Source organism: Heptranchias perlo, chromosome 2 (assembly GCF_035084215.1).
Source record: "Heptranchias perlo isolate sHepPer1 chromosome 2, sHepPer1.hap1, whole genome shotgun sequence".
Classification (NCBI taxonomy): Eukaryota; Metazoa; Chordata; class Chondrichthyes; order Hexanchiformes; family Hexanchidae; genus Heptranchias; species Heptranchias perlo.
In genome coordinates this window covers 20,265,266-20,276,116 of record NC_090326.1, presented here as the reverse complement: position 1 = coordinate 20,276,116, position 10,851 = coordinate 20,265,266, and the positions used below count along the sequence as shown (strand labels likewise).

Sequence of the window (10,851 nt, the reverse complement as noted above, 5' to 3'; positions counted from 1 at the left end):
AAGCTCAAACCTTCCTCCCTGTCTGAAATAAAACAAACTCGTAAAGTGGGTCCAGTCTCTGTGGAGAGAACAGACAAGTTAACCTTTCAGGTGTAGACTCTACATTTGAAACGTTAACTTGTTTGTTCTCTCCACAGCTGCTGAGTGTTTCCAGCATTTTCTGTTTTTGTTTTAAGATTTCCCACATCTGCCATGTTTTTGCTTTTTATTCACATTTTTCAACTTCCAAGGGCAACAGGCTGTAACCTATTACATGACGAAATCTCTCACAGAATTCGGGGAGCAACCGCGGGGATTTAGGTCACAGCGGGCGCATTGTATTTATTCTGGTCTAATTATTATTTCCGACTCCTTATCATTGGGAGGTACTAAGTGGTACTAGGAATGAGGAGGAGGAGCTTGTGAGCAGTTTATTAATATGAAACAGTGCAATTAGTTTGGAGTTTTAGAACCTGCTGTGTGCAGTGGGTGGCTTGAAATCCTCTGAGGTGGTAGTGAGTAATAATTTCTTCTTAAATATTCGTGCACGGATTTTATGCAGAATAAAAATATGTAATAGCTGAATGGATTTTATACAGCTATTATGAACCTCCTGTATACTGTGACTGTGATTCGATTTACCTTAGATTATGAAATGATTGTATTCTGCGACCCTGAATCAGTTTTATACTGTGATTTTTACTTCAATTGCTTAAATGTAAAAATGGCGATAGATATGTAGATTTTTTAGATTCTCTGCTGGGGAGTGAATGAGGGAAGTGGGGGGTTGGAGTGAGTGTGGGGGTGGGGGGGAGTGGGGCAGTCTGAGGGGGGGTTGAATGGGGGGAGTGCAGTGTGGGATAGAAGAGTGGGGGGTGGGTGGGAGGAGGAGGCGAGTGGGTAAGGGGAGGATGAGGAACGAGGGGAGATGGAGGTGGAGAGTGGGTGGGGAGTGGGTGGGGGGGGAGTGGGTGAGTGGGGGGGAGGAGGCGAGTGGGGGAGAGAGAAGTGGAGAATGGGTGGGGGAGAGGGAGTTGGAGAGTGGGTGGGGCAGAGGGAGCTGGAGAGCGGTGGGAGGCAGTGGAGAGCGGGTGGGGGGGGGAAGAGGAGAATAGGGGAAGGGGAGAGTGGGGTGAGGAGATGGAGAGTGAGTGTGTGGGAGGGGGAGGGAAGAATGGGGAGGTGGAGAGTGGGGTGGGGAGGGGGAGGGGAGAATGGGGGAGAGTGGGTAGAGGAGGTGGAGAGTGGGGTGGGGGAGGTGGAGAGTGGGGTGGGGAGGGGGAGGGGGAGGGGAGAATGGGGAGGCGGAGGTGGAGAGTGGGGTGGGGGAGGTGGAGAGTGGGTGGGGAGGTGGCGAGTGTGTGGGGAGGGGGAGTGAGGGAGGAGGAGAGTGGGGGAAAGGAGAGTAAGTGGGAGAGGGGGCGAGAGTCAGGGGTGGGGGAGTGAGTCAGGGGTGGGAGAGTCGGGGGAGAGTCGGCAGTGGGAGGGGGGAGAAAGTCGGGGGGAGTGGATGGGGGGCTTATTGAGGTGTTACTCTAATTAATTAAATTCAATTAATTAAATAAAAATCTGGAATTAAAATACGAGTATCAGTAATGATGGCCATGAAACTACCGGATTGTCGTAAAAACCCATCTGGTTTACTAATGTCCTTTAGGGAAGGAAACCTGCTGTCCTTACCCGGTCTGGCCTAAATGTGACTCCAGACCCACAGCAATGTGGTTGATTCTTAATTGCCCGCTGAAATGGCCAAGCAAGCCACTCAGTTGTAAAATCTCGCTACGAAAAGTCATAATAAGAATAAAACCGGACGGACCACCCGGCATCGGACCACTAGGCACCAGACACAACAATGGCAAAACACCAAGCCGAGTCAACCCTGCAAAGTCCTCCTTACTGGGGACTTGTGCCAAAATTGGGAGAGCTGTCCCACAGACTAGTCAAGCAATAGCCACACTCACAGAATCATACCTTTCAGCCAACGTCCCAGACTCTTCCATCACCATCCATGGGTATGTCCTGTCCCACCGGCAGGACAGACCCACCAGAGATGGTGGTACTGTGATATACAGTCAGGAGGGAGTGGCCCTGGGAGTCCTCAACATTGACTCTGGACCCCATGAAATCTCATGGCATCAGGTCAAACATGGGCAAGGAAACCTCCTGCTGATTACCACCTACCATCCTCCCTCAGCTGATGAATCAGTCCTCCTCCATGTTGAGCACCACTTGGAGGAAGCACTGAGGGTAGCAAGGGCACAAAATGTACTCTGGGTGGGGGACTTCAATGTCCATCACCAAGAGTGGCTCGGTAGCACCACTACTGACCGAGCTGGCCGAGTCCTGAAGGACATAGCTGCTAGACTGGGCCTGCGGCAGGTGGTGAGCGAACCAACACGAGGGAAAAACTTTCTTGACCTCGTCCTCACCAATCCACCTGTCGCAAATGCATCTGTCCATGACAGTATTGGTAGGAGTGACCACCGCACAGTCCTCGTGGAGATGAAGCCCCGTCTTCACACTGAGGACACCATCCAACATGTTGTGTGGCACTACCACCGTGCTAAATGGGATAGATTCAGAACAGATCTAGCAGCTCAAAACTGGGCATCCATGAGGCGCTGTGGGCCATCAGCAGCAGCAGAATTGTATTCCACCACAATCTGTAACCTCATGGCCCAGCATATTCCTCACTCCACCATTACCAACATGCCAGGGGATCAACCCTGGTTCAATGAGGAGCGTAGAAGAGCATGCCAGGAGCAGCACCAGGCGTACCAAAAAATGAGGTGCCAACCTGGTGAAGCTACAACTCAGGACTACAAGCATGCTAAACAGCGGAAGCAACATGCTATAGACAGAGCTAAGCGATTCCACAACCAACGGATCAGATCAAAGCTCTGCAGTCCTGCCACATCCAGTCATGAATGGTGGTGGACAATTAAACAACTAATGGGAGGAGGAGGCTCTGCAAACATCCCCATCCTCAATGATGGCGGAGTCCAGCACGTGAGTGCAAAAGACAAGGCTGAAGCGTTTGCAACCATCTTCAGCCTGAAGTGCCAAGTGGATGATCCATCTCGGCCTCCTCCCGATATCCCCACCATCACAGAAACCAGTCTTCGGCCAATTCGATTCACTCCACGTGATATCAAGAAACGGCTGAGTGCACTGGATACAGCAAAGGCTATGGGCCCCGACAACATCCCAGCTGTAGTGCTGAAGACTTGTGCTCCAGAACTAGCCATGCCTCTAGCCAAGCTGTTCCAATACAGCTACAACATTGGCATCTACCCGACAATGTGGAAAATTGCCCATTGTCCTGTCCACAAAAAGCAGGACAAATCCAATCCGGACAATTACTGCCCCATCAGTCTACTCTCAATCATCAGCAAAGTGATGGAAGGTGTCGTCGACAGTGCTATCAAGTGGCACTTACTCACCAATAACCTGCTCACCGATGCTCAGTTTGGGTTCCGCCAGGACCACTCGGCTCCAGACCTCATTACAGCCTTGGTCCAAACATGGACAAAAGAGCTGAATTCCAGAGGTGAGGTGAGAGTGACTGCCCTTGACATCAAGGCAGCATTTGACCGAGCGTGGCACCAAGGAGCCCTAGTAAAATTGAAGTCAATGGGAATCAGGGGGAAAACTCTCCAGTGGCTGGAGTCATACCTAGCACAAAGGAAGATGGTAGTGGTTGTTGGAGGCCAATCATCTCAGCCCCAGGACATTGCTGCAGGAGTTCCTCAGGGCAGTGTCCAAGGCCCAACCATCTTCAGCTGCTTCATCAATGAACTTCCCTCCATCATAAGGTCAGAAATGGGGTTGTTCGCTGATGATTGCACAGTGTTCAGTTCCATTCGCAACCCCTCAAATAATGAAGCAGTCCGAGCCCGCATGCAGCAAGACCTGGACAACATCCCGGCTTGGGCTCATAAGTGGCAAGTAACATTCGCGCCAGATAAGTGCCAGGCAATGACCATCTCCAACAAGAGAGAGTCTATCCACCTCCCCTTGACATTCAACGGCATTACCATCGCCGAATCCCCCACCATCAACATCCTGGGGGTCACCATTGACCAGAAACTTAACTGGACCAGCCATATAAATACTGTGGCTACGAGAGCAGGTCAGAGGCTGGGTATTCTGTGGCGAGTGACTCACTTCAAGACTCCCCAAAGCCTTTCCACCATCTATAAGGCACAAGTCAGGAGTGTGATGGAATACTGTCCACTTGCTTGGATGAGTGCAGCTCCAACAACACTCAAGAAGCTCAACACCATCCAAGATAAAGCAGCCCGCTTGATTGGCACCCCATCCACCACCCTAAACATTCACTCCCTTCACCACCGGCGCACAGTGGCTGCAGTGTGTACCATCCACAGGATGCACTGCAGCAACTCGCCAAGGCTTCTTCAACAGCACCTCCCAAACCCGCGACCTCTACCACCTAGAAGGACAAGAGCAGCAGGCACATGGGAACAACACCACCTGCACGTTCCCCTCCATGTCACACATCATCCCGACTTTAAATATATCGCCGTTCCTTCATTGTCGCTGGGTCAAAATCCTGGAACTCCCTTCCTAACAGCACTGCGGGAGAACCTTCACCACACGGACTGCAGCGGTTCAAGAAGGCGGCTCACCACCACCTTCTCGAGGGCAATTAGGGATGGGCAATAAATGCTGGCCTCGCCAGCGACGCCCACATCCCATGAATGAAAAATTTAAAAAAACTACCAGTTACATATAGACTATCAATGCGTTACATTACTGTTGGTTATGAGGGAAATCTGATTTTCACTAGGTTTTACTACAATATTAATATTATTAATATTACAATCAGTATTACTATTAGCACTTTCAGTGAGTTACTATTAGTTATTGGTGGAATCAAAATTCCTCTCACCTCTGGATCCCCTATACGAATCGCTCCCCTGCCCTCAGTTTCCCTTCTTCATCTGCTCACGGTGGGGTCTCCCGGTTCTCGGAACTTCTCCCACTACAGCTGCTGGCGCAAAACTACGAGCAAGGATTCCTGTGGATACTTGTCATTTATAGATCTCATGTGACCAGAAGGCACGTGATCAGCTGTCGCATTGTCAGATGTCATGTGATCAAACCTCCAGGAATGGCTCCAACCAGAGGTGGCAACCCTATTCTTGTTTTGGAATTAATGGAAATAGGACATTCAGAGAGCTGAAATAAAAACAGGAAATGCTGGAGAAGCTCAGCGAGTGAGGCAGCATCTGTGGAGAAAGAAACAGAGTTAACGTTTCAGGTCAAAGACCTTTCAGTCAGTTCTGCCTCACTTGCTGAGCTTTTCCAGCATTTTCTGTTTTTATTTCAGATTTCCAGCATCCGCAGTATTTTGCTTTTTACAGAGAGCTGTCTTTTTTGTGTGTAACATTGACCTGTTTCTGCCTGCGGTGATCGATCCATTGCCAACAGGGAAAACACGAGCTCCCTTCCAAAGGTAAAAGATATGGTGGAAGTGTTGGAAGGTGAATATAAAATACTCTGGATGGTCGTATTAATTCAGCTCTGTAAACACCGCATTCGTGGGAAGCTAAAAGAAGACAAACGGCGAGAATGTGAACTTCATGAACTTTTGTTTGCAACGAGGGGCAATGATCCGCTTTAGTGAGACTGATTCAAACAACCTGAAACTGGTTTACTAGACCTGAGAAAGAAAGAAAGACTTGCATTTATAAAGCGCTTTTCACAACCACAGGACATCCCATAATGTTTTACGAAGTACTTTTGAAGTGTAGCCACTGTTGTAATGTGGGAAGCGCGGCAGCCAATTTGCACACAGCAAGGTCCTACAAACAGCAATGTGATAAATGACCAGATCATCTGTTTTAGTGATGTTGATTGGGATCAATATTGGTCAAGACACTGGGGAGAACTCCCCTGCTCTTCTTCGAAATAGTGCTGTGGGATCTTTTTTGTGCACCTGAGAGGGCAGACGGGGCCTCAGTTTAACGTCACATCCAAAAGATGGCGGAAATTGTTTATACCTTACAATAACTAAATAAGCGTGCATTTTACAATGGAAGCAGTCAGCAGTAAAACATCTTTCAGAATGTTTTGGTAATAGATTATTTTACAAAAGGTGGGATAAAGACGTGGATTTTTTTTCACAAATATGATTGAAATGGATTATTTTAAAGGAATCCCAAGCCAAGGTTCCCCCCCCTGCCCTAGCCCTAAACTTGCATCTTTCTCTAGTTTGTCTCCTATCTCCCCTCATGCCTTCTCTGATCCCACCTTATCCATGGGACCTACCTTCTGCTCCCTCAACCTTATTCCCACTAAACTGCTCACCACCCAACTTTCCTTCCTGGCTGATACTGTAAACAGTTTCCCCTCCTCAGGTACTGTCCCTCTCCCCTTCAAATCTGCCATCATCACCCCCTCCTCAAAAAACCCACCCTTGTCCATTCTGTCCTTGCAAACTACCGCCCCATCTCCAACCTCCCTTTCCTCTCCAAAGTCCTTGATGTATTATGCCATTTAACTATGCCAAAATGGGTTTTGTGACTGTGAAAGAGCTCACTTCTAGGTTTGGAGGGGTAGTAAAACATTTGTAAAACATGTTTTTTTTTCAGGAAGATGTTTTGGAGCTCTCTCAATATGGGGTTGTTAGGAGTAACTGCCATGTTATTTCTTCTAACTGCGAATGTATATGTTACCAACGCTCAGCAAAATGGTATGTTTTTTCTTTTTGTTTTTTTCTGTTTAATGAACAGCCCTTGCTTAAGTTTGACAAATGTCTTTATTTTAACTGCCTGCATGTGGTTAACAGTCCAAAAAAATGTAGACATGTGCATTGAATTAGACATGTGACGCTGAGGTAGTTTAACACTCCCAAATATTCCTACACAAACAACCATCTCCAGGGAATGCAAGCTCCACGTTTTGTCTGTGTATCTGAGTGGGGGGGTGGTGGTGTTAAAGAGTTATTGGTTCACTCAAGTCTCATGAGTTAGGTGCGGGAAATAACATTAATGGACCAGAAATTGCTGCAGTATCGTATCTCGTGGTGAACAATGCTAACTGGACTTTTTACCTAACCGTTTACATCGCATTAACTTTTCGCCACAAATTGCTGGAAACGATATTTGCACAGTGATGTCAACGTCACATCTGGAACCTCGTGAACGTTGTGCCCAATGATCTACCTCACTGACCAACCACATGGCACTATAAAAAGCTAAAAACAGATGCCATAACTTGGTTAAGGTGTGGCACTGAGAGGTGAGTGACCTGTAACTTCTGAAATTACCTTAAATCGACTTTAAGAAGTTGCTAACATTTTTTAAAAAACTTCTTAAAACCTTTTTACAATGCAGTAAAAAATAATGAACAATGTTTTGCATTTACACTTTTTCATAGAAAATGTCTCGAGAAGAGAAGAGGTCACAGAACTTTGTGGACAAGGACGCGTGGACCCACCTGGATGAAGAGAAGAGGAGGCGTGAGCGTCTGTTGGGGACTGCAAGTGCGAGGGCTCCAAGGAAGATCAGCACGATGATGTGGAAGGAGGTAGCGGAGACTCTCACCGTGAAATCTACAATACCAAGCACAGTGGAACAGTTTTGTAAAAAATACAAAGACCTGACCGGGGCTGGCAAGGTAAGAATTCATAGAGCCTCAGTTCGTAAATCTCCAGTCTGACTGCTTTTTACAGTGGAGGAAGGTTATTTGGTTTACTAATTGTTTGTTCAAGGCTGAGCCCAAAGATTAGTAAGTCGTAAAGGTCAGTTGCCTTGGGAGATAGCCTTTCCAAAGTGAAGAATTTCACAGCTTTATTTCTGCCGAAGAGAGAGAAGATTTGAATGCATGAAAAGAAGCCTCTGATTGTAAGCAACTCGTGATGGTCTCTCTGTTTTCTCCACGCAAGGCAAGATGGCGCATAATGCATGACAGCGGGCACGGACTGGTCGGGATACTCCCTTCCTCAAGGAGCATACCTCTCATGAGGACAGGGAGCTGCATCTGCAAGGCTACCACAGACTGTGGCCGTATTGGCGTTATGAGTGTTACATCCTCTTGATTTGTCTCCTGGCCAGAAGCCACCAAAGGATAAGACGGAGAGGAGTGACATCTGAGATTTATGAAAAGCATGTGTTTCATGGGCTGCATGTTTAAAACCTCTTTCGTGGCGGCAGGGTGGGAAAAGGAAATTAGAGTGGGAGGATGCTGGTGCAGCATGTGAGCAGTGGTGTAGACCGCTTGGGGCAAATTGCCTTTTTCCGTGTTGTGCATTGAATATCAAGATAACTATTATGTGATGTGGCAAATGAACATGCTTCTTCCGTCCCACAGGTCCACAGCAACCTGAGGAGGCGGGGGCTGCAGAGGGCACTGAGATGGTGACTGAACATGAGAAGGAGGAATGGGGGGACCAGGAGGAGTAAGAGGAGGCTGCGCGCCCTGGGGGGAAGGGTAGGTGAAGTGTTGTCAGCACTCCTGTCCCCACACTGCACCGTGAGGGTGCTGATGTGGCAGGAACGCTTGACCGTGACCAACTTCCCCGCACCCCCTGGGAACCCACCCTCCTCTCCAACTCCCGGCCCCTCTGGCTCTGAGTGAAGCACATGCACCTCCCCTCTCACAGGCAGCCACCAAGCTGCTGCTGTGGGGCCTGTGAAAGGAGACTCGTAGTTTGAGCCTGACCCTGTTGAGGGACCGCAGGGAGATGGGAGAGAAGCCTTCGCGGTCCACTGTAAGACGGACAGACATCGGGTCCAGCATGAGGACAACTGGGAGGAGGACTACGGGGTCCAAGAATGAGAAGGAAGTGGATTGAGGAGCATCGCAAGTATCTGCAACTTCTTGGGTCCATTGACCGCAATATGACGCTCCTCAATCAGACAGTAGAAAGTGCTGTTGTGAACTGAGGACAATGGAAATCTCTCTGTTCCTACGTTTTGAAGAGGATGAGGATATGTAAGACACAAGATTGGGGTGAGGCATTGTGGAAGACATTGTTTCCTACATATAGATACCCGCTCAACAGGGTTTACAGACCAATAAGGTCCAATTTAGATATTTTTTGCATGTACCTCAGAAGGTTCTCCGTCCCCCCATCAAAGGCAGCTGGGATTATATATCAGTTGCTGGCTGAAGACTTGCTTTTCACTTCTACCTGGAGAACAGCATTGTCTGCCCCAGTCAAAATCTTAGTCGTGGTTTTCCTCCCCGAGTTAAATTTCTCTGGTGCTGCTTATATTGGACTTTTTCCATTACAGGGAGAGAACACAATTTTAAAGGAATGTAAGTGGCATGATCTTACCCCCCCCCCCCGCCCCCCCACCAGATAAGTGCATGCATTCCATGATGATGAGACCCACAGGTGCATTGTTCCTTTAAATCAGCTGTCCTTCCAGACTAGCAGAACCCCTTGATGTAGATATTGTGAGTTCAGAGTGGCTGTGTTAACGTGATGTTTCACTGGTTCCAGAGGTTCCCCTTTGCATAAGTCAGTTTCCCTCACACCCAGGTGATGACACTTAAAGAGCGTGGGGGCGAAATAGGACCATTTAGCGCCCATTTTTTAGGCGCTACGCGGACACCTAAGTCCCGAAAATAGTGTCCAAAGTGTGCGCGCACACTTCCGGTGTGAAGTGCGCAGGATGCCATCTTGGTAAAAGCGTTTACACACGTGCAACATGACGACCACCAACAACATGTGCAGTAGAGAGATGATGTCGCGAGTCTGTGTGCAAAGCAGATTTGAAGCAGCCTGCGATATTTTGGAACTCAACGTTCCAGCCAACGCACTGTCTTAATCTCGCACAGCTGAACAGGACTTAAATGGCACGAAGGTACCCCTCCCCCCTCCACCAGCGCGATTTAAAGGGATCATGAAGTACTTACAGGTTAGTTGCTGGATTATTTTTTTGGCTGCTGGTGCAATTGTATGCATTTTTGGATGTTTCCTTGGCTGAAGTTTCAATATTCTATAGAGATTGGTCTGGCTGGTCTTGCAATACTGTTCGTGGCATTTAAAATATAGTGCTGAAAAAAGTTGCTTCCAGATATGGGTAACCTGCTAGGGCTTCATCTGGGAATTGAACATGACTGGGAGAATGAAGAGAAGCCACGCAGAGCAGGACAAGCTGCAAGAAGAAGGAGGAGGAGGGGGAGGAGGAGAAGGAGAAGGAGGGCACTCAGCAGGAGGTCATATCCAAGGATGGTCTTCAGGGATCAATTCTCTTACCTCAACTTCAGTGACGACCAGTTCATCAGACATCTGCGGTTCACTAAAGAGGTTGTGACTGAAATCTGTCAACTGTTGCAGCCACAACTGCAGCCTTAGAGCAGGGCAAGGACAGCATTGTCTGTGGCTGTAAAGGTACAGCTGTGGCTCTTAATTTTTATGTCTATGGCTCCTTTCAGGCTGCTGCTGGAGATATAAGCAATATCTCGCAGTTTGCAGTGAACTGCTGTATAAGTGAGGTCACTGAGGCTCTCTATACAATGAGAAACACATTTATCTAATTCCCTCTTGCCAGGGACAAGCAGGAGGAGCGAGCACAAGGGTTTGCTCGGATTGCAGACTTCCCCATGGTGCAGGGTGCCATTGACTGCACGTATATTGCCAGGCGTGCTCCACAACTGAACTCGGCCCTATTCATGAACAGAAAGGGAATCCACTCCCTCAATGTGCAGCTGGTGTGCGATCACACGCAGCACATCATGCAGGTCAATGCCTGTTATACTGGCAGCAGTCATGATTCCTTCATCCTGTGGCAGTCCTCTGTTCCATCTAGATTTCAACCAGCACGGCAAGTCAAAGGCTGGCTACTGGGCGACAAGCATTATCCCCTCATGCAATGGCAAATGACTCTGGTCAGG

At 48.3% G+C, this 10,851-nt stretch overlaps 1 protein-coding gene across 1 annotated transcript in view; it reads left to right on the top strand.

Moving 5' to 3' along the window:
* Positions 1-447: 447 nt before the first annotated feature.
* LOC137331896 (collagen alpha-6(VI) chain-like) overlaps positions 448-10,851 on the top strand; it is a 114,887-nt gene continuing 104,483 nt past the window's right edge. Inside the window, exons 1-2 of the mRNA XM_067995750.1 lie at positions 448-488; positions 6,597-6,697. Of these exons, the coding sequence (XP_067851851.1) occupies positions 6,601-6,697 (97 nt within the window). The 5' untranslated portion in view covers positions 448-488; positions 6,597-6,600. The remainder of the gene's footprint in view (positions 489-6,596; positions 6,698-10,851) is intronic.